The 27,918-nt window shown below is 44.1% G+C and overlaps 1 protein-coding gene and 1 pseudogene across 4 annotated transcripts in view; one reads left to right on the forward strand and one right to left on the reverse strand.

Annotated features, from left to right (window-relative positions):
- The window catches only part of SH3TC2 (SH3 domain and tetratricopeptide repeats 2), a 50,432-nt gene that overhangs the window by 8,885 nt on the left and 13,629 nt on the right, over window positions 1-27,918 (reverse strand). For 2 of the 4 annotated variants that reach the window (XM_039836492.1, XM_039836493.1), the window contains exons 4-12: window positions 26,319-26,424; window positions 24,547-24,690; window positions 23,348-23,570; window positions 22,505-22,578; window positions 20,152-20,347; window positions 12,539-12,672; window positions 9,886-9,927; window positions 8,065-9,762; window positions 7,777-7,957 (exon numbers count right to left, since the gene is read on the reverse strand). In XM_039836492.1, the coding sequence (XP_039692426.1) occupies window positions 7,777-7,957; window positions 8,065-9,762; window positions 9,886-9,927; window positions 12,539-12,672; window positions 20,152-20,347; window positions 22,505-22,578; window positions 23,348-23,570; window positions 24,547-24,690; window positions 26,319-26,424 (2,798 nt within the window). The remainder of the gene's footprint in view (window positions 1-7,776; window positions 7,958-8,064; window positions 9,763-9,885; window positions 9,928-12,538; window positions 12,673-20,151; window positions 20,348-22,504; window positions 22,579-23,347; window positions 23,571-24,546; window positions 24,691-26,318; window positions 26,425-27,918) is intronic. The other 2 variants (XM_039836495.1, XM_039836494.1) reach the window with 1 other exon arrangement.
- LOC120581741 (uncharacterized) lies at window positions 13,722-13,840 on the forward strand (annotated as a pseudogene).

The raw sequence follows: 27,918 nt of genomic DNA on the forward strand, positions 1-27,918 counted from the left end.
CACAGGCAAACTCACCTCAACGTGTCGATATGCCATGCTAGCCTGGGACATGCAGGACGTGTGGCCCAGGCCCTGGCATTTTGTCAAAGCGCCCCAACGGTGATTCCATTGAACAGCTTGGGTTGAGACTTGCAGACCTAGTCCAACCCCCTTCTTTTATAGAGGAAACAGGCCCAGAGATGGGAAGTGACGGGCGCAAGGCTGCACAGCACATTAGAGAAAGACCGAAAGCCAGAACTGTCCTCTCCTCAGTCTCAGCCCAGGACTCGTCCTATAACGCCAACATTCCTCAAAGCTTAATTCACCTGTATCAGCATTACCTGTCATTAAAAACACAGACTCCCAGAGCTATGTCGGAATGACTCAATCGGAATCAGCATGGTTGCAAGCTAGGCTTCCTTAGTTCTCAGTTTCTACAACTCTTTCTACTTCGTGCGGGTATCCTGAGAGTATGCATTGCTTGGTGAACAGTGCACCTCACTGACTGCCTCCTGTTACTATTAATGGGTGCTCACTAGGCAGATCCAGAGCCCCACTGCAATGCCACCCCCACTCCCCAAAGCCCTACATTCCCTCCTAGGGGACAGGCTAGAGTCCTCCCTCAGCCTCAGTACCCATATCTAGATGAACATCAAAGTCTGCCTTTTAAACCTACATGACGTCTTTCAGATGTATTGCTATTCCTTCTACCCAAAATTCTATTCTTTACTCTTCACTTTTCAAAATCTTACTTATCCCTCAAGGGCATCCTCAAATGCTATCACCTTCATGAGAAGTTTTCCCAGACAGATCCTCTCAACCCTCCGCTGATGATGGAGTTCCTTCCTTTCTCTCCAAACTTTCCCTGCAGATGCCTGCCATCTCGCCCGTGGACACTTTCTGCCTTTGCCTGCTGTGGCTTTGAGCTTTGTGAGAATGGAAATTACTTGGGGCAAGTTCAGTTGAAGCAATGTGTGCATTACATCAAAACCCACTTAATAAATTCCTCCTTGAAATCAGTTCCAGGAAAAAATTTGCTCCAACAGATATGTTTGTTTATGTTCTTTTATCAGACAGTGAGAACCTCATATGGCTTTCCCCTTTTTACCTCAGCTACCAGGAAGCTTAGAGTTAAATTACTGTAACCACCTCCAGGTGCATGGAAACATCTGTTTTTCTACGTCTGTTAGCTGGTCTTTGTTCTTTTTTTTTTTTTTCTTGAAAGCTCTGTAGGAGTGGGTGACTTCTACATGGTAAATAAATATAGTATTATAGCATGTTCTCCTTGATAAACTGAATATTCTGCAAAGGGATAATGACCTATGTTTGCAGAGGTTTCCTCTGACACATAGGGTACTTCACGATCTTCCTCTTAGTATTACTCATATTGGTGATAAAGCAGAAGTGGTTGTTTTCTCCTCCCAATTATATAAACAAGAATCTCAGAGCTTAGAATTATAGAATGTTAGGATTAAAAATTCCTAATCTGGATCGACTTCCAGAATTATGGAGTAAAGACCTCCAAAAATCCACTCCCCCATAAAAGCAATAAGAACACTGGCAAAAATGGTCACAATTTTTTCAGGACTCTAGAAGTTAACTAAAGGTTTGCAACGATTTGAGGAGCGTCTATTCAAAAAAAAAAAAAAAACAGCTGAATCTTGTTAAGAATAGTGAGTTTTGTTGCATCTTAACTTGCTCTAGAGGCATCTCCTCTCCACAGCTCTGTGAAAACCTTAAAAACCAAAAGCTTCACGATCACAGTTACCAGGAAAACAAGCAGCCTAGCAGCAACCGGAAGAGGCACAATGAGTTCAGAATTCCCCCAGCACTCTATCCTCAGGGAATTGTCACTATTGACCTGTCTGGAAGTTCCCTAAAAGCCTCCACTCACAGGGCTTGTTTTAATTTAACCTGACTCAGAGCTCACTCTGTCTAGAATATCCTTTCCCCGGGGTGTTTGTCCACAAAGATCAGCAGCTATCGTTTAACATTGATGCTGCCCGAAGTGGTGAAAACATTTGGAGCAAAGAAGCAGCTGAAAAAAAAAAACATAAAAAGAAAAGTTGGGGAATGAGATGCCCATAGGAGGACATCTTAAAAAGCTCCGGCATATTGCTGGAAATCTACAAGGCCATATGCAAGTGCAAAACTGTACATGCCCAGGAAATTTATAACAGACTGTTATAAATTAAGATGTTAATTATAATCCCCAGGATTAAGCACTATGAAGAGCCGAAATAAACATAGTAAAAGAAATTACAAGGAAGTTAAAATGGTACACTAGAAAGCATCTATTTAACACAAAAGAAGGCAGTAAAGGAGGAATTTTTTTAGATATACAATATAAAGAAAACAAACACCAAAATGGCAGACATAAATCCTATCTTACCAGTAATTACATTAAATGTAAATGGATTGAACACGCTAGTCAAAAGACTGAGATTGGCAGAATAGATTAAACACACACACACACACACACACACGCACACACACACACACACACACACACACACACACACAATTGAACTATATGCTTTCCGCAAGAGATAGACTTTAGTTTCAATGACACATATAGATTATAAGAAGGAAAAGCGATATACCATCCAAAGAGAGCTGGAGTGGCTATACTAATATCAGATTTTTAAAAAGCCAAAATTGTCACTAAAGACAATGAAGATCATTTTATACTGATGAAAGATTCATTCCCTCGGGAAGACATAACAATTAGAAACATAATGCACCTAAAAACAGAGAGAGCCCCAAAATACATGAAGTAAATGCTGACAGAATTGGAGGGAGATATAGACAATTCAACATTAATTAGAGATTTCAATATCCCACTTTTGATAATGGCTAGAACAACTAGATATAAGAACAAAAGGAAATAGAAGACTTTAAGTATGAATCAATTAGACCCGACAGATATAGCTACAGAACACTACACAGAGTGGCAAAATACACATTCTTCTCAAGTGCATATGGAACATCCTCCAGAATAGACCATATGTTAGGCCTTTCTTAACAAATTTAGGCCTTGTCAACAAATTTAAAAGAAATGAAATATGAACTATGTTCTCGCAATGGAAAGAAACCAGAAATTGGTAACAGAAGGAAATTTGAGAAATCCTCAAAATATGTGAAAATTAAACACTACATTCCTAAATAACCAAGGGATCAAAGAAAAAATCATAAGGAATATTAGAAAATACTTTGAGATGAATGAAAACAAAAATACAACATACCAAAATTGGAGTAAGTGGAGTAAAAGCGGTGTTCAGAGATAAATTTATAGCTGTAAGTATTTATATTAAAAAAGATCTCAAATTAATAACCTGACATTCCTTGTTAACACATTTGAAAAAGAAGAGTAAACCCAAGCAAGCAGAAGAAAAATAATTATAAATACTTAATCAGAAATAAATGATATAGAGAATAGAAAAACAATAGAGAAAAATCAACAATCAAAAGTTGGTTCCTTTACAAACTCTTTCAAAAAATAGAAGAGGAGGAAACATTTCCCAACTCATTTTAAGGTCAGTATTATTACCTTAATATCAGACAAAGATATCACAAGAAAAGAAAAATGCAGATCAATATCTCTTATGACTATAGATATAAAAATATTCAACCTAATACTAGCATATAAAAAGAATTAGAAACACAATGATCAAGTGAGATTTATCCCAGGAATGCAAGGTTGGGTTCAATATACCAATATTATTCAATTCAATCATCTTTTTAATAGAACAAAAGAAAAACCCACATGATCAGCTCAATAGGTGCAGAAAAAGCATTTGAAAAAAATTCAACATGCTTCAGTGATAAAAAATACACACAAAAAACTAAGAATAGAAGGGAAATTCCTCAACCTAAAAAGGGCATTTACGAAACATTCGCTTAATTTTACACTTAATAGTCAAAGACCAAAAACTTTCCTCCTAATATCAGGAAAAGACAAGGATGTCCACTCTCACCAGTTCTTTAAACATTGAACTATCTAGGGTGATTAGGGAACGAAATGGAATAAAAGACATCTAGATAGGAAAGAAAGAAGTAAAACTATATTCGCATGTGACGTGACCTTATATATAAAAAATCCTCAGGAAGATACACACACACGAACTATTAGAACTAATAAACAGAGTTGCAGGATGCAAGATTAACATGCAAAAATCAACGGTATTTCTATAAACCGTCAATGAACAATCTGAAAGTGAAATTAAGAAGACAATTCCATTTACGATAGCATCAAAAACTACTTCAGAATACATTTAACAAAAGAAGTGCAAAATTGATACTCTAAAAATGACGACACATTGTTGAAAGGGATTAAAGAAGACCTAGGTAAATGGCAAGATATCCCCTGTCTGTGAATTGGAAAGCAAGCTATTGTTAAGATGGCAATACTGCCCAAATCAATCTACAGATTCAACATTCTCTCTATCAAAATCCCAGCCGGCTTCTTGGCAGAAATCGATTAGCCAATATTAATTTCATATGGAAAGGCAAGAGATCCAAAATAGACAAAACAATCTTGAAAAGGAATAACATGTTTGGAGGACTCACGCGCCCCAATTTAAAACTTACCACAAAGCTAGAATGAACACAATGGTGTAGTCTGGCATAGGCTAAATATATCAATCGATAGAAAAGAACTTAGAGTTCAGAAATAAATCCTTATATTCATAGTCAATTGATTTTAAACAAGGGTGCTAAAAACATTCAATGTGGAAACATAAGTTTTCAACAAGTGGTACTTGGAAGACCGGGTATTCATGCAAAAGAATGGAACTGGACCCCTTACTTACATCGTATATAAAAATTAACTCCAAATCACTGAATGACTCAAATGTGAGGGCTAAAACTAGTAGCCTAGTGCACTAAATAACTACAGCGTCCCCCCTTATCCACAGGGGACATGTTCCAAGACCCCCAGTGGATGCCTGAAACTGCAGACAGTACCGAACTCCATATATGTACTGTTTTTTGCTATACATACTTACCTTTTCACTTCAAGGAAGCACTTTACGGCTTCTCTTTAGCATATCCAGATTGCCAGCATCACTACTTTTGCCCTTCGGAGCCATTAAGTAAAGTAAGGATTGCTCGGACACGAGCATTGTGATGCCGTGATAGTCGATTTGATAACTGAGACTGGCTACTAAGTGGCTACCGGGTGGGCAGCATGTACCCTGTGGACACGCTGGACAAAGAACGATTCAGGTCCTGGGAGGCATGGAGTGGAACAGTGTGAGATTTCATCACACTTCTCAGAATGGCACACAATTCAAAACTTATGAATTGTTCATTTCTGGAATTTTCCATTTAATAGTTTCAGCCCACAGTAGACCACAGGTAACTGAAACTAGGGAAAACAAAACCACAGATAACGGGGGAACCACTGTCCTTAATTAACTACCTGGCTGACCCCCCACAAACACGTATTCCACGCCCCCTCTCTGCCAAGTTCTGTGCTAGACACAATGGCTGCCCACACAGGGTTTGCGGTCACTACATCAACACCTTCTGAACCTACTTCGGAGTCTTTCAAAACCACGAAAGCTTAGGTCTCTGATCTAAGAGGCCCTCTAAGAAGGCCCACAACTTTAAGAACGTCCCTAAAATTCAAGACTTTTTGGAGACAGCAGGAATGGTACTACCATGCCACTGACAAATGAGGAACAGCTGGTACTAAGAGGGCTACTGCCAGTGTCAGAATAGCACAGCTGGCTGGTCCTAGACCTAACATCTGAGAATCAGAAGGCAATTCATTCAATTAACTTTATAAATGGGGCAACCAAGAGGAGAAATGACTTGTTTAAGGACCCGTTGCTAGCTCATGGCAGGATCAGACTTCCTGACTCCTAATCCAGTTTTGGTTGCTCCTCTACCAGCTCTGTGGTTTCTGACTTCCTCCGGTCACTTCTTGGACCAACTGCAGCCCACTTTGTACTTCCTCTCCATCACCCCCATCACCTAAGGACAGCGATCCTTCACGCTGGCTTAAATAAGACCTCCATGGTCTGTACTGACAGTGTCCAGGGATTTCTCTCTGGCCTCCTCCTCCTTAGGCTTTTGGTGTTTTTTTTTTGACAACTGGAGGTGGGAGGAAGACTGATGAGCAAAGAATGGCAAGGGGTAGGTGATACCTGGGAGCAGTGACTGACCTGAAACTGAGCTCGTTCATAGGGAGAGGTGCAAATAAACCTGACACATACTTGCCCACCTTGTTTCGGTCCCTTAAAATCTAACTTTCTCAAAGCCCATTCCTACGATGCCTCGCCATGAACATAACTGTTTTATCTCTAAGGTTAATTCAAGCCTGCCTTCTGCATCTGCTCTAGAACCATCCAGGCTCCTAGGGGATCCTGGGATGGAAGCAAGGATGGGGCAAGGGCCAGGCCTCCTGTCTCCTCACATGCTGCAAGGACCAAAATCTCCTTTCCAGGGACTGAAGGCAAAGATAATGGGAGATTTGCAAGACACCCGATTCCTGAAGGAAAGTGTAAGAGAGAGGAAGACGGAGTGGGGGTGGAGAGAGAGAGAAAGAAAGAGAGAGGGAATTCGTTATCTGATTATTCATGATCTGACTGTCCAGGTGCCTAAAGTTACCAGACTACCAGGTTGCCTAGAAAAGCAAAGTTGTCATTTAATTCACTTCTTGTCAACCACCTCTCTCCACTCAACACCAGCAATTATCCCTGCTTTATTTTAGAAGTCATTCATAGTTATGAATTCAATGCTGCAATGCTAATCTGTTGGTAAAGGAAACTGAATATCTTGCAAACCATGCAGAATTTAATAGAATGAATTAAAGGCTTGTTAGAGAGCAGAACTGCAGGCCACGCCACTGACACATGAGGATCAAGCACATTAGACCAGTGAAGAGATAGAAAATTGAAAATCAGTGGATGGCAAGATACTCTGAGGCTAACTTAAATGGCGAATGGTTAAAAGAAGCCTTTAGGTGAAACAGTTAGGTTTTGGTATATTTTTGCAAAAATGAGCCTTTTAAGAGAGTGCTAAAAAGTCATTCACAAAACAAAGGATGTCTCATTGTTCTATTATATAATTTTGTCAACACAATCAAGCTAAAAAGTCAACAAGTCTTTTGTTGTTTATTTCAAGACTTAGCACATAGTTGTAATTATAAACTAAAGCACTCTTAACTAAAAAGTGAAAATAAACTTATTCTTATCATTTCCAGTTCGTTTTAAAGGTAAGGTCTCAAACGATCTTTTTTTACTGTGAAATTTCTCACCGGTGCTTTCAATGAATTTATTCACTTTAAGTGTCCTTCCTCTAACACCAGTTATCCTCAGGTAACAAAGATCTGAGGCTTCCTCGGTCCTTGGTATAACTGCCACCGCTCTGAATTATGCACCCTCAATCATCGTCATGTGATGGGTTGTTATGGAAACACACAAGTGCTTGAAACCCAGCCAACACTACTGAGCCCTTTCCATGTGATAGGCACTGTTCCAAGTGTTCCATGTCCATTAACTCATTTTTCTTCACAGTAATACTGTAGGATAGATGCCGGCATTATCCTCCTTTGACTGATGAGGAAGCTAAGGCATAGAGAAATCAAATAACCTGTCCAAAGCCACACAGCTAATAAGCGATGGATGACACTGGGTTTGCACTGCGTGGTGGCCACAAGCCCATGCTTTTTCCTTTTTTGATGTCATAAACATACCACAGGCATTTGGACTTGCCTTCTTGAGGGAAAGAATATCGTTTCTCCTTAAGGAAGACCAGATGATTCTAGGACGGTCCGCAGCCCAGACTCACCTGGCCGTGTTTAGGTTCCGATAGAGCTGCCCGAGGGACTCCAGTAGCCGCCCCTCCATCTCTCGGTCCCTGAGTTGCTGAGCCAGCGTCAGCCAGTGCTCATGGTAGGTGATGCATGCCTCAGGGTTTGGGGACACAGAGCTGTAGAAATGGCAGAGGGATTTGGTGACCTGAAGCTGACCTGAACATAAAGCAGGGACACGAATGAGATGGCCTGCGAGAGGACACGGGCAACGCGTGCTCTAACACTTTTCTCTAAAGCTGCCCAGCAGCGGGGGACATACTCACTTTTTAGGTGCCGATGCCTTAAGCCAAACAGCAACGCCATTTCATAACAAAGGCGGCCACCGGCCAGCTGGCGTCCGTACACCAGGACCTGGGCCAACCAGAGAAGCACCTGTACTAATTCCATGTCTGTCTCCACACTGGCCTGGAGTTGACAATAGAGTCGGATGGCCTGGAGGAGATAGTCCCTGGCCGGCTGCTGAACCCAGGACTTGAGGGTTAGGTAGCCAAGATTGGCCAAAGTCACCGCCTGGTTACGCATATCCCCCATCTCCCGGGCTCTGTTCAAGGCCCGGAGATAGTTCTTGGCTGCCTTGTTCACCCGGCCTTCACCTTGAAGTGCAAGTCCCAGAAGGTTATGGACCACTCCCTTTTGGGTAGCATGCTCTGTCTCCCTCAGGGAGTGTAAGAGTGGATCGAGGATGTCCAAAGCCGCCTTCTCCTGGCTGGCTAAGAGATAGGCCCAGGCCAGGCAGAGGGAAGACTCAAAGGCTTCCTGCTCACTCAGCAGCTGCCCTAGCATCAAGGCTTGGCTCAGGTAGTAGATGGCACCATCAGGAGACCTGTGTTGGAGGTACACTTTGGACAGGATGAGACACAGGGCCCTCTGGGTGCGCCGATCTGCCTGCTCCTCACAGGCAGCCAGTGCCTGCCTGAGTGCGGGGCAGGCCAGAGCGGAAACTTCGCTCTGGCCTGAAGAGGGAACACCAAGGAGCTTGGTGGCATTCTGGAGGACCAGGTGGACCTGCCAAATTGAAAGGGATATTCCTTGGGCACTATGGAGACCGCGCTGCCAGATAGAGGCCACTGCAAGGTGTGGAAGGTATTTCTTATCATACAGAAAACTCAGGACGGTGGCCACAGCGTCCGAGGCAGGAGGGTGTCCAGAGAGCAGCTGCAGACGTTCGGCAAAGGGCAGGACCTCCTCATGCCGGCCGAGGCTTAGGAGCAACCGGATGGCCAGGAAGCAGGCCCTGGCCTCCAAGGGGCAGCTGCCCGCCGCAATGCCCTGGCGCAGCACGTAGGCCACCACGTCGAGCTCGTTCTTGGCACTGGACTCACGGTCAGGCAGGCAGGCCAACAGGGCGCCTGCCTTTTCTAGCAGGGCCGAGCCTTTATGCCTCAGTCTCTGCCTCAAGTAGATAGCAGCCAAATTGATGTACAGAGCAGCTACCAAGGAGAGGTCCCCAAATGCCCCACTGAGAATGTGGATGGCCTCCTCGAAGTACACCCTGGCCTGAGAGAGCTTGACCTTCCTGACACTCAGCCGGCCCAAGAGGAAGCAGAGCCGGGCATGGGCCCAGGTCATGTGGCTCCGCTTGGCCCACTTCCTGGAGGCCTCCAGGTAGGCCACCAGCTCATCCTCTTCAGAGAAGCTGTAAAAGGAAGATGTGAGGAAAGAGAAAGAGAAATCATAGAGGCTCTTGAAGTGGTCGGCGTAACCCTCGTGATCCAGAAAAGCCAATATAGGGGCGAAGTTCTCAGCTTCCTCCTCCTCCGGACCAGTGTTCAGGTCCATGAGCAGTTCCGGGTCATCAAGGTTATCGGGCTCCGGCAGGTGATAACTGTCTGAGGCGGCTGAGAGGAGCTCGTCCTCCAGGCTGGAGTCCTCGGAGCTGCTGGACGGTCTGGAGCCCACGGGCCAGCGCTCCTCCCAGGCCCCACCAGGCCGGGTCTCTTTGAAGCTTGTGGGCTGGGACGCTGTAAGGGACAGGCAGAGTTGAGCAACCATGAGTACTTGCAATATGGCGGCCAGCGCTTGGCAAGAAGACAGGATGCTGCCCAGAAAGACTGAAGGTCAGGTTCAGCAGGATCTCTACTCACCACTCAGATCGTTTGGAAGATTCTGGATGGATTCAAATCCACCTGGATAAAGATGAAGGACAGACCTGTGTTAGATCATCATGGGCCGCCATTCCTTTGCCTATAGGTGTACCCCAGACCAGTGGCCCCTTAGGAGACTCTGTGTTTAAGTTTCAGACCATCAGCCATCTTTAAGAAACTGGGCAGAATTCTCCCCTTCGTTATCAGTTTAGAGCTGCAGGAACTTGAAGATTATCTGACTTATCCTATTCACTCTACAACTGGGAACCGAGGTAGAAATGAGACCCAGAATCAGAGGATAAAAGCTGGAAGCACGAGCTCTATGCCGAGAAGCATGGGGGTTGGGGGATGATAGAATCTGAAGCCCCAAATCTCTCAATCACTTTACGGCAGAGCCGTGAACAGAACTTCAAGCGAAGCGCACTTTGTGGCATGTGGCACTGCTTCCCATTCCCGTGTGTACCATCCTTCCTTTTTCCTTCCTCTCATCCATCACCCATCCACTCAGACACTGACTTAGTGTGTACAATGTGCTTTGACAGGACAAGGTGACCAAACGTGAATAATGAAGAAAAGAAAGCGAAGATGCATCTGAGGGGCCTAGTTTTGTTCTCTGAAGTGACTTGGCGGGATGAGGCAGGCGAAAGGACAGTCTCGAGCCTGGTTTTGGACATGTTGAGTTTGCCGTTCTTGCAGGAGCTCTCGGCAGAGAATGGAATCGATCCAGCGGGAGACAAGGTGGCAAGTGGGAGCCAGTGAAGGAGACTGACCGAAAAGGTACAGTCAGCGAGAAAAGAGGAGACACGGAGAGCAGGTTGCTTCACGGTGCAGCCACCTAATGTCACAAGAGTGAAACGAGACTAGGTGAGAGCCAAGAAGACGCAGTGAGTTTGGCAGCAAAGAAGGGAATCCTCAGGACCCGAGCAGCCTCGGTGGAGCTGCGCAGGCCAAGGCCAGAGTCGTGCTCCGCAGGGCAGGGGCTGGGGGAGAGGAGGTTCTGCCTGTTCCTGGCAGAGACGCGACAGCCGCCTCTCCCCTCTCTGGGCTCACCGGTGAACTGTGAGGACAGCAGGCCCCTCACCAAGGCAAGCCTCTGCTTTCTATTCGCCGAGGAAGGCTTTTTCTGCGAGTGTCATTGCAGATACTTGAGGTCTGCAAGCCCCAAAGGGTAGAAGGCTCCGCAGCCAAACACAGGAGAGCTGAGCCCTGCAGAGCTGTTCACGCGCCTGTCCCTCACTGACACTGAGGACATGAGCCATTCTTACTGCAGCCATCTGTCTCCAGGCCAGGACCCCCGAGAACACAAACAGTGCATGAGCTACAAAAAGGTGCTCCTTCTGCAGGAAAAGTTACAGAGAGGTACTCCTTCCCCAGGGCACAGGCCCTGGGGGAGCCGGAATTTACCCAGAGTATGTTCCTTCTGCTGGTTTCCTTGGTGGCAGGGGCGGCCTGCACAGCCATAAGGCACAGCTCTGTACCCAGCAGAGTTACACTACCGGTCTTTAGATAAGAGGCCTCAGGCCGCCCGGGACTTGCTCCTGGATCTCCCTCAACCACTGGATCAATGATTGGCAGATACCTTAGATCCGAGTCTGCAGCCCACATCCCCAAGGCACACCCCAAGTAGTTCTTTTCAGACCTCAGTTCGCACCTACCAGGCAACACCCATAGTTTCAGCTTCCTGGCTCAGCTGGGTGGGGCAGTGTGATCTGCTTGTGGCAGAAACCCTCTGCCAGGGAGGGTGCTGATGTCAGAGCTAAGTGCCCCTCACAAATGCTCCTTGTGCTGGAGGAAGACTCCAGCTCCTGCCTCTGGCCCCGAGAGCTGACCTGACGGGTCCCTCCTGCAGAATCTCTGGCTGTACCCAGGAAACGTGCCCCATCTAATCTGGCCACAGAGGAGCAGACAAAGCATCACCATTGCTGAAGAGATGGGAGAAATAAGAAACCTGTCATGGGAGAGTGTACTTTCTGACACAGCGCGGTGGGCCCTGCCCAAAGGAAGGGAAAGTAGTGTCATTCATTCACTCAGTCCACCATCCTGACACTGCTGAGAACTGTACTAGGCACTGACCCACCCAAGTCTAGCGTACCCAGCAGTCCAATGGCATTTGTGTCGGGGGCGATGTGGCAAAATAAGGATTGTCCTGACTGAAAATAGGGAAGTGCAGTTCTTATTCTGGCTCAGGCACTGATTCACTTGGGCCTCAGTTTCCCAATCTGTGAAGTGGGAGGAGAAATCACCTCTTAGGATCCTTCCAGCTGTAATGTTTTGGGCCCCCACCTTGGTCACTGGGGACCTAGACATACTTCGGTCCTAGAAGAAGGGACCACAACAGCTACTCAGGAAGTTTTTCTTCTCCTGAATTAGAATGGAAGGCTCAATATGGCAGACCTCCCATGTTACAGATGGGTTAGTTTCAACGTATCTCACAGTTTCTAGGAAAAAGTCCCACGCAACCCCAGAACTGTCTGAAATCTAAAGTGAAAGTGCTGCTAAACAATCATGATCCGGGTCAGCGACTGAATAGTGGCCATAGCCCCAAACTCACGGATGGGAGTCAGATTTAAAGATACTCTACTCCTATTTAGAGACCCTCTCTTAATCGTGAGGAGCCTGGGCTTTCAACAGGGTCCGGGGAGCAAATACTCACTAAGCCGGTAGACAGATGTTATGTCAGTATGAGCAAGCGCGTGGAGGAAGCTGGCACACTCAGCTTTCCAGTCACTTTCCAGGACCCACAGAGAGCATCTTTCTTCATCACTGAAAAAAGCGGAGTTCTTGCTTCTGCATTGAGACAAAAGACATGAACACAGATCAGTGCAAGGTTCCGGGCACAACCCCTTCCCTCTCCATCTGATGATGTAGTGAAGGACATTGAGAAGCCATCAACCCGTATGCCCATAACTGAACTCAGACTCCTCGTCTCAGTGTTGTATAATGTACTTATTTATACTGCCAGCGAGGAATTGCTGTTTGCACTTCACCCATGGAGAACAGAGCTACACAGTTGCTGAATAGGGCAAAGTGGAGATGGAAACGCCCATTCTGTTAAAACGCTATCTTCCCCCCAAAAAAGAAAGCCTCTTCTCTCAACTCCTACCCATTCTTCGACACCATAAGGTGCCTATTTTTTATGGGAAAAATAGGAATAGGTTGCCCTAAATATAAGGGTTGGAAAGGAACCATTAAAAGAAGTTTCTTTGTGAGGTTATTGCAAGAAATCACACAGAACAGGTGACACGACCTAGAGGAATGATAAAGAAAATTTGATGACAGTCAGAAGGAACCTTTCATAACGGTTGACATTGGTTGGATTCCACAACGCAGACAGTGGTATGCAGCATCGGGAGAGAAACAGAACACTAAGAAACAGGAGGTGGGTAGAAGCCCCAGGGGGCTGGAAGAAATGACTGTAAATCACAGGGATCTTTATAGTCACCCTGTATTACAAACTAATTGTTAAAGCCAATTTGCTTCCTAGAGAGATTTGTCATAGACTCAAAGAACTTGAAAACTAGAAGTGCTTTAGAAAGTGTTCAATTCGGTATCTATCTGAACAATTTTTAAGATCTCTTTCACTTCTAAATAAAGTTTTTTTTTTTAACCTCAGAATCCATGTCTTAAACAAAATTACTTGGAAGCCCAAGAGTTAATAACAGCTAATATTTGGGGGGACTCACTATGAATCAGACACCGTTATCTCATTTAATATACACAATTGCCCTATGAGGCAGGTACCACTCTTATCCTCTTTTTACAGAGGAGGAAACTGAGGCACAGAAAAAGAAGTTGGTAGTTAGGAAGTGGTAGACTCAAATGTAAGACGAGCAGGGTACTATGGCCACGGCACCCTGAACGTGTCCGATCCCGTCTGATCTCGGAAGCTAAGCAGGGTCAGGCCTGGTTAGTACTTGGATGGGAGACCACCTAGGAATGCCAGGTGCTGTAGGCGTTAAAAAAAAAAGAAAGAAAGAAAAAAATACAAGTGCGGTTGGGGAGGATGGCGATGGAGGTGTTGTGGTCTGCCACCTACCCTTTGTCCCCATAGCTCAGATAAATGCAGTGATGAGAAAAACGAGCGGCTAATAGGAACTGCTCAAGGTCACTCCACTAATTAGGGGCAAAACTGGCACCAAAGCTGTGTCCTGGCTTCTGGCCCAGCGTTCTTTCAACGACCTTTACTGGACCCCCACCCCGCTGGTCTGACCCTCAATTTCTCCATGAGAGCACCCATCCCCAAAAGAGCACACAATTGAATTCTACAACTAAACTCATTTAAGATCAAAAGAATTATACAATCCTAAATTTTCCTGTAACTCTTATATTTTAAAAGCAATTCCTGAATTGATTATCTCATTTACTACTCTTCATAAAACACCTATGACGTGGTATTTTTATCCACATGTGTAGATGAAGATTCGGAAAGATTCAGTGATACGCTCAGAATGACACAGCTAGAAAGTGGTGAGGCTGAGACTCAAGCTGAGGTCGTCTGCCTCTGTGTCCATTGCCTCAAAGCTGCTCTGCTAACATCCCGAGTCCCAGGTATTCAGATTCCCGGGAGCTCGACAAATTACATGAGAGTTTTGCCAGCATGAAGATGAGGTAGGAGGAGCCTGGTAGGGCTTCCAGAAACATGTCAGGCGGAAGTGCTCCACACACGGCTATTCTCCCTCACACACACAGATGAATCCTGGATAAAATGTGACAAAGATAAATATTCAAATACATTGACCTTGAAGAAGAAGAGGAAATTCCTGGGAACCAGAAACGAAAGAAGAAACCAAAGACAAGTTGGTAAGCCCAGAGTCCCTGGGGGTTCTCAGCAGGGACATTAGTTCTCAGAGCTGAAGCTGACTTTGTAATGCCACCCAGGGTCAGGAGATGCGACTTGGGACCTGTGTGGACCAGAGAAGCTGAACCGAGCTCCCTACATAGCTTTGAGTTCCATAGGGCCCAAAATCTGGAACAACTTTCGTAAAGAGGGGATTGGAAAAGTTGCCCACCAAGAGCACACATTGCATCTATCTGAATCCCTGGGGGAAAAAATGTTTTAAAAAACCTAGATTTACACCATTAGAAGCTATGGGACTTGAACTTACACTGCACAGTGTGGGTACCACAAGCAGAACATTCAACATTAGAGCAACAGGCTTGGACCATTGAGTTCTAAGTCTTCAGGGAAAACAAATGCCAAAACTACTCTCCTGGGATGCTTCCACCAGTCCAGGTTTCATGCAAAGACCATCTTTTAAAATGTTGAAAATTCATTCACATAACCAAAAATGCAAACCACACAAAAAATGAACTACTTACAAGAGTCAGCAGATACACAAATAGGTAAATGAATACCATAAAAACTAGAAATAACAATAACTTGAAGATTAATTTATAAAAAAAAATACGGTTTAAATCTTAAAATAAAAAGAGCAAATAGAAGTTACAATAAAAATATGGAACATTGTGAGTGGAAAGAAGCATACACAAAAATTAGCAAAATACAAATTCTAGAAACGAAAATAAAGGCATGGAAAGTTAGGACTCCATGAGTGAGCTAAACAGGTTTAGTTGCAGCAGAGGAGAAAATTAGTGAAACTAAAGATTGTTCTGAGGAAATCACCCAGAATTTAGCCTAGAATGACAAAAAGATAAAAAATACAAAAGAACGGATTAGGCAGGATTGAGAATAGAATGACAAGTCAAACATACCTCTACTAGGCATTCCAGAAGAGAGACTAAAAAGAATGAGAGAGAGGTAATATTCAAAGGGAGAATGACTGAAAATTTTCCAGAACTGAAGAAAGACTGAGTCTTCAGTTGAAGAACCACAGCAAGTCCTGAGCAAAATAAATAAAAATAATATAATTTTAAACATGATTTCCATTTAAGATCATAGGTCTTTTCATCTTTTCTATTTCTCTCAATCCTTCTTTCTGGGTTCAATTTAGCTATTATGTAATTGTTTGATTTATGAAATGAAAGAGTTAAATATAAAGAAAAAGAAAACAAATCAGTGAAATAAAAACAAAGAAAGTAGAAGAAAATCATAAAGGTAAATATGAAATTCATAAAATAGAAGACAAAGAAACAATAAAGGTGGTCAACATAAGAAAAATTGGTTCTCCGAAAAGATTAATAAAATGGACAAAATCCTGGCAAAACAAATTTGAAATTTTATATTAATGGTTATTTTTCCTTCCACACTCGGAAGGTGTTATTCTACACCTAGCCAACTTACCATTCAAGAGTATATTTTAAGTATTTTTCACACAAACAAGGACTGAAGACTAAGAATATTTACAACTCACAGATCGCCACTGAAATAACTACTAAAAGACATACCTTATAAAGTAGACGACTTGCTATAAATATATAATAGAATATATCACATCAGGACACATAGAAAATTGTGAAACATCAATAGCAAAAAAGAAACCTTAACAAAATAAACCAGTAAGGAAAAGAGCTGCCTACCTACAAAGAAATGGCTATGAGGCTAGAAGCATACTTCTCATCAAACAGATGCCACAAGGAAAAGAATCATAAAGATGACACAGATAAACAATATGTAGGATAAAAGAGGGGATGTAAGAAAGATTTTTAAAAAATGTTTCATACCATGAAATACTGTCTTTTCTCCTTTGTTGTTTTTTTATGGTTTGAGTGCATTAATTTTCAATCTTGCCTATTTTTAAATTTAGGCATTTAAGTATATAAATTTCCTTTAAGAAACATTTTACTAAAATGAACTATGTCTACTACTATGAAACTAAATCTTAAACTTATAAAGTCAACTGAAGAAATGGCTAGTTGCAGAAAAAACATTTATATAAACATTTAAATACACAGAACTACAGTATTTTTGGTTTATGGACAAATATCTATTGTTAAAATGTATCAGAATAAGGACTGGATACATACATATTACCTTCAAATAGAGTTTGCCTCTGGGCTGGGAATCAGGATCAGAGGGAAAAAGGCATCTTCAGTTATATCTAAAGCACTTTTCCTTTAAAATTCACATACATATACAAAAACACACAGATAAATTTTTAAAAACATAAAACTTTTTTTTTAAAGGAAGGATGGAGAGTTCTGTCATTGTCTAAAGCTGAGATCTCTGAAGTCACTCTGGCTAATGCAAATATGCTGTCTATTTAGAAAGAATGTCTGCCACAAGTTTTAAGAACTGGTCTTTCAGCTGCTGTTGCTGAACTGTGCCTAAAAAAGGAAACCCACAAATTTGCTTCTGTGGAGACTTAGGATCCCTTTCCCATGTGTCAGAGGTTCAGAGTAAATCTGACTCAGAAAACAGCTTCTGAGAAATTTCACTCTCAATATACTGACAATGTGGTTAAATAAATGAAAACCACCTGAACACACACTGAGACACACACAGACCTTACCACACACACAGGCCACACCTGAACACACTGAACCCCACACAGACACACACACACACACACACACACACACCACACACACACACACACACACACCACACACACATCCACCCTTTGAGGAGTAGTATACCAGACAGAGAGGGAATCTGTGAGAAGATGGAGACTTCAGGGACCAGCTTCAGAAACCCGATACCAAACAAACATAGACCAAGAGTGACACCCAGTGGCCAATCTCTGGCATAGCACACAGGAATGATTCCAAGACACACTCGGGCTGCAGCTTGTGTCCAGGTTGTTTGTGGGGTTTTCCTGATTGCTGTGTTTTAGGGATGTCTGCATTCGAGAGAGTGCTTCATGGAGATGCAATGAGCCAGTTACCCTCTCTTCTCCTCTTCTACCCCTCCCTGTCCCCTGGCTCATTTTTCTAATCCCCACCCAGTGTGCAATCTCTGGTGCACTGTGCCCCACAAGTGACCAGGTGTAAACCAACAGATGACACTGTGGAAACAGAATGTCTCATGCCACCGCTCCAATACAGGGGCTGATGTCCTTCAGGGTGAGAGTGTATCCCCTACAACAAAGCCAGCTAAAATGTGATTAATTGATTTAATGGTATGGTGTTATTGTCATTTGGGGCAAGGTATGAGATGCTGAAGTCCAAATGTAATTTGTGAAATCTGACACCTGCCCACAATATCCTATTAAAACTGCCTCTCAAAGTTTACCACACACAACAGTGACAGCAATAAAAGAGCTAATACATATTCACCATGTGCCCACACATGTGTACACACACACACACACACACACACACACACACACACACAGTTCCAGGTACCATCTTAAGTACTTTACATGTTGCATTAGCTTCTTGAAACTCATGATGATCTTATGGATAAATACGAATATTGTATACATTTTACAGATGAGAAAACTAAGGCATTGGGAGACAAATTAACATATCCAAAGTCACTCAGCTAGTACGCTAACGGAGACACATGATGTGCTCACATGGCCATAAATGCCTTTCCAGCAGTTTTGCTCTGTAACTCTTGATTACTAAGCTATGTTGCTTTTTGAGGACCAATGACCTCCCAGTGGCCAATCCCAAAGGCCTTTCGGTGTGAAGCATCCCCCGCCGCCCTGTGATGGTCCCTCCCTCTCAGCTGGCTCCTCTGTCTCTCTCGATACATTCTTTCTTCCTCTGCTCTGTAAACAGTTCTTTCTCATCAAGGCCCTGTTCTTTCTTCTTCCTTCAGGACCTCGGCTGCAGCACTCATTGGATTTAATGTCAGGATTCCAGGGTTCTAGACCCACGGCCCTGAGTCCCAGCCTCTCATTCCTAGGTCCTCACTTCTCCCAGCGGTAAATGAGGGTGGTTTGAGCAGTGGTCTCACCTTGGCCACACGCTGGCCCCACCTGGGGAGCTCTCCTAACCATCACTGCCCAGGCCCCACCCAGACCAATGACATGGAGCCTCCAGGGTCGATCACAGGTGTCCACGTTTGTACAGCTCCCGGAATCTTTAAATTCCTGTTGATCGGTCCTCAGCACTGCCCTTTCCTCTCCATTCCCCCTGCCCCTTCCCAAGGCCACCGGCCTCAGCCTTTTCACTGGTGTCCTGCTCCAGGATCTCCCCCACCTAGGGAGGCCTCCCCCAGAGCCAGGGTCAGCTTCCTAGAGAGGAGTCCCAGTCACGTCACCCCTGCTCAGAGACACTCAGCAGCTCCCCATTTTCTGCCAGGTGAAGACAGGCCCAGCACAGGCGCGCCCTGCCCACCCCCCTCCTGGCAATCTGCTTCCCAACACCCCCTCAATTTCCCACCTGTCACCTCCTCTCCCTATTTAAGAGTTGAGACATGTACATTGTTCAGAGCTGAACTCAAATGTCACCTTGTTCATGAAAGTTCTCTTGACATCCCATCCCCCTTAAAAATGCCTGTAGCACTCCATACCCCTCCAGGAGCTCTGTGAGTGACCTTCTTTGTTTAGAGTTACACGGGTTCCCACATTTCTGTGTAGAGAAAATGACCTTCTGTTCCCTCTCCCTATGAAAGGCGGGGCTCTGCCCTTTGGTCCACTCTTCTCGGTGGCTCTTTCCCACAGAGAAGGGATTCCAGGCTGAGTGTTCAGAGCCTTAAACATCCCACGGTCCACGGCTCCCTGGTGCAGGGGGCTACGGAGTCTCAGTGTCAGCAGCCAGCTCCGTCCCCTCTCGTCGTAGTCCTGGGCCCAGGCTTCCTACCGAGTCCTATCCTGTGCGAGAAGCCCACCCGAGAGGCTGCGCAGTACTCGTGAGCTCTGTCCCTCTGTGACAGGGCGATGGAGATGGCTGGCCATCTGCTGCTCCTCAGAACCAGCCCTTCTGGACTCAAGGCAGAAAGAGTAAAAGACGCATTCTATCATCCTGGCCAACGCCGACGGCACACAGTATGCTCTAGGCAGCCAGATCTACACGGGGGCCTCTCCGTTGACTGAGCTGTACTCTATCGGCCCCATGTGCGTACTTGCCTTGATGGGGCCCCTTGATTAGATAGGACGAGTGGCAGAATACAAAGACGAACACCGCATACCCAGTGCCCAACAGCAGGCCTTTGTCTTGGGGTTGCATTTCTCTCCTTGCACAGAGGAGGGCCTCAGTCACCATCTGTTGAAATAAACCGAACTTACTCCCTGCTCACTCATCCTCTCCACCCTATCACTCCTTGCGTCGGCCTTGTTTGTCAGAATGTGCTCCTCTGGCTCCTTGCTACCAGGAAATCCTGCAGTGCACCTGCGAACCTGCTCAGAATGGGGAGACACCCCAGGGGAAGGCAGCCCGGCTCCAGGACATCTCAGAGGGGCCCTCTGTCATACTCACATTGGGGAATAAGAATCAGGATCTATATTCCTGGTGGGGACAAAGCCCACTTCCCCTGAGCACGTCGACTTCCCGATGAACCACTGAAGCCCGGGAATGATGACACCGATGATCTCGATGCTATCTCCTTGGCAGAGATTCAGCTCATCCTTTTCTTCCCGCTCGTAATCCTTCCAGGCCTTACATTTTCCTCTGCCTGTGGGGAAACAGCACCCGAGTCAAGTACACAAGGCAGAAACAGCCGAGCCTTCCACTAGCTTCGATGTAATGCGAAATGAGGGGTTCCCACACTTTAGAATGTCAAGGGCCAGTAGAATTCCATCTCCACACTTACCCCCGCCAAAAAAAAAGAAATTGGAAGGAATGACACAGGGTAGTTTTCGTTTTGCCAAACTAAGACTTCAATAAAAGGAACTACCATCCACTTTCACCATCATTTTATAAAAGAAAAGCTGTTATAACAGATACACGAAAGATAATCTCAGAATACTGGATATACCTTAAAACAGAACAAAGTTAGCTTATGGGAAACTGGAAAGCTGACTATATTGTCCTACTTAGTCCGATTTGCCATTATCATGCAAACACTTCATCGTGGGGGGCACAAACCCACACACCAGGGTGAGAACCACTGCAGGATCTCTCCACTTCCTTCCAGCTCCTTTGGCCACGGTGGCCCTCAGTCTCCCCAGCTGTAAAATGGGGATGATAAGAATACTTGTCTCTCATAAATATTAGGAAGAGTCAAAGAAATAAAGTACACAATGCCTGGTACATAGTCGACCCTCCATAAATGTCAGCCTCACGTTGCTGGAGAACAGAAAGCCGCTGATGGCACAAAGGGATCTTGGGGTCTCCCCCTTCAGACCATGGTCATTACCTAGCTTGACGAGTTGCCTAGCTAGCATCTAGTAGGAGCGACATATTTATGAGCGTCGTAATGTCCAGTTTACAAAGCACATTTATGTCCGTTTTCTCAGGTCTTCCCAGGAGCCCCAAAGAGTCAGAAGAACAACTTACAGAATGGCTTTTTTATAGAGTAGAAAGTGGGGAGCACAGAGAGAGTCTAGAATCAACATCTCTTGGCTCTGGTAACCCTTCTTTCCACAAGTCCTCCTCTGGTTGAGATAATGTTTTGTTTTTTTAATATGCCTTGGTTTCCATATTTGCTTTAGCTCCTCTGCTAAAACCGCTGGGTTTTTTGTTTTGTTTTGTTTTTTTCCCCTGACATTTTTTGTCAATTTTCTATCGATCATGTCTTCACCATTAGAAATTCCCACTGCTTTGTGGGCTGATAGAATCTACAATGTGTTAAACACAATATGAGAAAACCGTACTAAGTGATTTATAGATCTCATTTAGTTTAGTTTCCCTGACAACATTTGAAATTGGTTTTATAGTAAAACTTACTGAGGAAGAACTTGCTGCACAGTGAGGACACATGAACTGAGCAAGGTCACACTGGTTTTTGAGTTGCGGAGTAGAATTTGAACCCAGAACAGGCTACATAGTCCCCTGTTCCTTATGACAAGGCCACACTATTCATAGAGCTACATATATTGTTTAAGGTTATTGATTAGATCTAATGTCTGGGTTCCATAATTCCCTCTATTTTTTTAAGTGTTATTCAGGCTTAGAACTTATAAAATTATACTTCATACTATGGGGTGCTCTAAGGATGAAGAAGAAAAAAATGTATATTCTAGATGGCTAGAAAACATTAAAGTTTATTATCCACTAGATACATATATATTTATATATCTATGTGTGTATGTGTATATATACACACGGACAGAAATTGCCTAAAATATTTGTGTATGTCTGTGTGTCTGTGTGTATATAATACATATTATACATATATATGTTATATATATTATATATAATATATATTTCCTTCAGTCAGTCCACAAATATTTAACGAGTACCCACTATGTGCCAGGCATTCTTACTCTTCCTAAATTCGAGATTAATTCCATAAAACTCTAAGGGAAATTAAAAACATTTTGACCAGAGATTGAAAACGGGCAGCCTGCAGGCCACATCTGACCCATGCCAGGTTTGTTTTGTTTTTCACCCACACGTCCCTGTGGTCCCTACCATTCCCTACATCTTCCAGCCAGGCCCTCACGCATCTGTGTGCTCTGCCTGCCCCTACAGGCATTCGTATCTACAGCCCTGGATGAGCCTCCTCTTTTTATAGGCAAGGAAACCCATGGGAACAGACTGGAACCGGCTTCCCCAAATCCAGTCGGTAGCAGAGGCGAGACAGGAATCCAGATCAACTGACTCCGAACCTGCAGCCAAAAGGAGGGGGCGGGGCAGTGTTATCTCCCTCACGGTAACTCAGCCATACCGATCTGACAGGAGCCCACGCAGTCCCGCTTCCTGGAAAGGCTGCAGCTTCCTGGATAATTCTTTAGGAACCATCTGCCAATGGAAACACGGGGTTTGCAAACATGGATTTCAAAAAATTAGAACAGGGAGCAGAACAGTCCACTAAAATAACAATGATAGTGACGCTGCTAAGTATTATTGTTATTGCTGTTATTGTAACAACGGCAGGCGTTTGTTGAGAATTTACTTTGTATCAGGCAGGCACTGTGACAAGGAGAGGAGCTCAGCCGGCCTGGTGTGTTTTCTGGTTCTGCAATTAGTTTGTCAGTTAAATAACTAGCAGAAGATCTCTTTCCATTCTCACTGTCAGATTCTCTGCCAGAGCCACACACAGGTGCATGGCCTGGGTAATGTTTATTGTTACGAGTATGTTTGCGTTCACGATATCTTCCAGCAGGCTCTCCCTCCTTATGTGTAAGGGGAGTTTGTATAAAATGTTTGGATCCAACCCCAAGAAAGTCTGAGGACAGCCAGGGGGGGTCTAAATTTGTAGTAAAATCCTCAGGTGATTCTGAAACAAATGGTCTCCAGTCCCTACACTGATAAACACTACACTGGAGACCAAACAGTATATTACCTCTTAGGTACAATATCCATCTGAAATTTAGAGTTGTCTCCAATTTCACCAAATTGTGCAAACTTCGATTCAAGAAATAATAACAAAGGAACAAAAAGCCAGCCAGATTTTGCTCCCTCCCTGGCACCATGGATGCCCACATCTGCAAGCCTGCCTACTCTGCTGTGCACACACCTCAGGCTGCTCGGGATCCCGGCCCTCAGGAGGAAAAAAGCGGCTACTCACTGGTGAAAAGGGAGCGGCAGGGGCTCCAGGGCTGACACCGGCACCAGGCCCCGCTGGCCCGTCACCAAGGACACACCTTCCCACTCGGACCCGCCTTCGGCTATCTTCACAGAGATTAACTCATTCTTGCAAAGTGTCAAACACTCCCCTTCCTTCTCAGCTGGCTGAGCCACAGAGCTCGTGGCTCTGCAGAAGAAGTGGCCTGTAGACAATGAGAAAAGCCCTTCCAAGGAGTAGCAGGAAGCAGAAAGGGACTATCAAACCATGGCAATTCTCTCCAGAACCCAGACACTTTCTTCCTGGGAGCAAAGGACAAAGTCTCTCGAGAGGCAGGCTACAGGAGGTTCTTGTGATCCCGGGAAAACTGGTACCAGGAAAAAAAGCTCCTGAGAAGAAAGTCACTTAAAATAGACACCAAAAGTTCTGAGTAATTAATGAGAGAGACTAAGGTGTAATTGGGACTTGACCTTGAAAATAAATGAAACAAAAACCTGTGAAAATATATTTAGTTATAATTTCAACCTCACGCTTAATCTTAGGCCCAATGAAGAATAAATTTATGTTGATTGGGATGTATATAACTTCTGCAACTGTATTTTATAACAGCACAGTATGAAATTCTTTCTTTCACATATGATTTGGGCAATGCAATCATAAAGAGAATCATTTTGCAAAAGAGTCTATGCAAATCCATCTCTCTAATGTAGCCTCGATCAGATCCTTCCTTGTAAACAGACTGGTGGGTGCTTCAAAAAGTTCCCTCAATCTCATGAAATCTTTTAGGTTTTGCAAGATTTTCAATTTTATTTTACAATCAAATCGTATCATATGTTTAGAAAAGCGATTCTCAATCTTGGATGTACATTGGAAAACTTGGGCAACTTTCAAAAACTATAGAAGCTGAGCCTCCACCTCTCAAGATTTCTCTGTCCTGGGTGGAGCCCTGGCATGAGCATCTTCTGAAAACTCCCTAGGAGGTTCTAACATCAGTCAGTGAGACTGGCCAGCATAGCTGTTCATAGGATGTCCATGTCAAAATGAGAAATATGTTTGGGTAGTATTATACAACAGGTTGGGTTACCTGTGAATATTATCATGTTTGAATGACTTTTACCTCCTTTTGTATCCTAATTATCCCAGGGACTCTGATAATAAATAACCAGATAAGACCCCCATCCTCATCCCTACTCCATGCTCACCTTCGTGTGTCAGGAGTCCCAGGTACATTGTTTCTAGGTGTTTATCATCTACTGACACTTGGATCTCTGTATCCTCTACCAGTCTGCAGTTGAGCCAGTAACGGTGGTCAAAGAGAAGATGCTCCAGACATGCAGATACGTAGCCTAAGAGGTCAAACCAACAGGGTTCCTGAGCGACATGATTAGCTGAGCACAGAAAAGCGTGCGCGAACTCTCTCCCGAAGTTCCCTCCCAGACCTCCAGCCGCAACTCAGCCCCATTTAACTGGAAGAGCATAAGAGAGGTAGCTAGAGACTTTCCAGAAGGAATTAATTTTTCTCAGCATCTGTTGGGAAATACAAGTTATTTTATACGATAGTTATCATTTTCAACTTATTATGAGTCTCCATAAATGCATAATGAGATGACTGAACCAAATTACCTTTTTCTAAAATACATCCATGGAGGAATTTCCAAGATTGCAGTGTTGACTCTGGGGGTTCCTGGCTCCCCCTTAAAGTTCTCCCAACCTGAGGCTTAAATTCCTGTAACCCTGAGGATGCAGTGGCTGGGACACAGGCTCCCCACGGCCCATGAAGGAGTCAGGATTTATTTCAGCCTTCCCGCTATGGCTCTCTGCCTCACTCAGGCCCAGTAAGCTCTCCCTTGTTAAAACCGGACTGGAAACTATGCACATTGCAAAATCCTAACAATTATAAATAGCATTTGAAACATGCCTATAAATGTGCAATGTTCATGTTAAAATGTTGCTTCTTTTGAGGCTTCCTCTATTTCTTAAGTGGCAAAAGCCCATCTCTTCCCATTCTGACTCTCCGTCGTACTGATCTAGGCCTCGTGCATCTTGCGCTTTAACGTGCACGCTAATCACGTGAGGGCCTTATTGAAACACAGATGCTGGTTCAGAAGGTCTGGGGTGAAGCCTAGGGTTTCAATTTTCTAACATGTCCCACGTGATGCCATTACTGCTGGTTCATGAAACACATTTTGAACAGCGAGGGTCTCTAAGGGTCACGGGAGATACGTGGCGTGGAGAGCAGAGAATCACCGTGATGACAGAAGGAGAAGTTATGCCTTCTAGCTGTGAGCCCCTGCACAAGGTCGCTTCCTGTGTAAGTCCGCATGGAGTCGGCATTTTCTGGGAGACGTACGATGTATGTCCATTCAAGCGGCCTCCTCTTGCTTGACCTGATTTTGCTTCGTAACCTGAATTTCCCTGTCACGAGCTATTCTCCATGGAGAAGACAGATGAAGCTTTTCCCGTCACAGCAGTACTGGGTCTGTGTCCAGTATCCTCCTTTACTGTCTAGAAAACTCTGCAGCCTGAGGCCCCTGCCGCAGATAACTCCCCGTCGCTTTCTCTGACTCTTTTCTGAAAACTTGGGATAAAGTATCTGGAACTTTATTATTTTAAGCAGTTACTTTGATCTTACTCAAGACTGGTTTCTTTTTGTAAACCATCAAGTTCACATCTATCTCAGTCTATGAATTTAGTCTATGACCAATAACTGTCTGCCAGTTGATTGCTTGCCTGGCAAAGAAGTCTCTCCCTGAATACAAAGAAGCACCACATATGGCATTTTAGAGTAGTAGTTAGTATTTGCTTTAGATTTAGTTCCAGGCAGTTTGTAATATTTCAAAAGTTAACTACCTGTGTCAGGGCTCTACTCCTTTTAATTAATTATCTGAGACAGATCAATTCTTTAATGTCAAGCCATCCAAACTGGCTGAACCGTGACGGAGGCGCTCTTCCGCCCACCTGCTCCACATCGTACCTAAGTTCAGGTAGGTGGAAAACTTCCAGATTTCCTCCAAGGTCTTGAAGGTGATGAGAAACTGGGCCTTCTGGGACTGGATACCCACCAACCTGGCTGAGAGGTCCTGAGTAAAGGGGACAGTGAGTCAGCCTCGGATGACAGTGTCCTGTTAACAAGCTCGCATAAGTACAAAATGCTTTGTACGGATTTCTTGATTATAGCTTTGAATTTTACATTACAGAGAGAGAGAGAGAGAGAGAGAGAGAAATAATCTAAATGTCCATCCATAGGAGACTGGTTAAATGAATTATGGTTCATCCAGATAGTAGAATATTCTAATATCATGCATCCATAAAAAAAGAATAAAGAAGTTCTTTGTGTACTGATACACCCTCCAAATACACACTGCTAAATGGAACAATGGCAGAAACAAAAGACCATAGTACAGAACTGTGCGCAGAGAATCTACCTTTGGTGCCAAAAAAAAAAAAAAAAAGGTGGGGGGGGTTTGATGGAGAGGTGGAAGGTAAATCATGGAAGCCAGGCCCCAATTGTGAATCTATGTCTATTGGTTATTTTTATAAAGCTGGCAAACAGAAAAATCAAAGCACACAAAACTGAAAATCACTCACAGTCCCTCCTCCTACAGATCGTAAATATTAATATTTTTGTGTATTAACTTTGAATCTTTTTTCCTATACATGAGATTCTATGTAATTATTTTTATACAAATAGTATCACATTACATAAATTATTTTAGAATCTTTTGTCACTAAACAATATTTTGTGAACCATCTCCCACGTCACTAAATAATCTACTCTAATTTTAATGGTTACATATACCATTGTTGCATGAACGTAATTAATTCTTAACATTTCCTTATGGTTGAACATTTGAGTTGTCTTAATTGTTTTTTAACATCCTAAACAGAGGATAAACATCCTCTACCTAAATCTTTGTACTTATCCTTGATTATTTTGACACAAGTCGTTCCAAGAAGTGTAATTGGGAATGCAAGGATATGCACATTGTCAATCCTAAAATGCAGGAGCCAAACCGCCCTCCAGAAAGACTGTGCCAATTTCCATGTTCACAAGCAGAGGAAAAGGAGGCTTACCTGAAAAAACACAAAACAAAACAAAACCAGACCTGAGTCACTGCCCAGGCTTGGTTTTCCCCCAGAATCTTTCTCTGCTGCTTGCCCAAGCCTCTGGAGTTGACTATAACGAGTGACATCAGAAAGTCCCTGTGCCCCCAGGCCAGGTCACGCCATCAAAGATCAACCCCTAAAATCCTGAACTGGTAGAACCTTGAGGAAAGGAGAAGAGGACGAAAGGATCCGGAGGATCAGCCCTAGTTCAACTCCGGTGGCCCCCACGCCCCAGGAGGCCCCAGCCCCTTGGAGGATGGAGCTCCTGGTAATCAGGGAAGGGGTTCTAGGCAAAAGTTGATTTGCAGAGAATTTACTAATTGCTACGCACTTCACCAAGAGCTTTATGAGTGATACCTTATTTAATCCTCACAGTAACCTATGAAAAGAGCACAATGACAGTACTTAATCCACTCTAAAATGCACTTTTACCGCTTTTATCTTTTCTAAAAAAAAAAAAAAAAAAA

The sequence above is a fragment of the Pteropus medius genome, unplaced genomic scaffold, assembly GCF_902729225.1.
Source record: "Pteropus medius unplaced genomic scaffold, Ma_sr-lr_union100, whole genome shotgun sequence".
Taxonomy (NCBI): Eukaryota; Metazoa; Chordata; class Mammalia; order Chiroptera; family Pteropodidae; genus Pteropus; species Pteropus medius.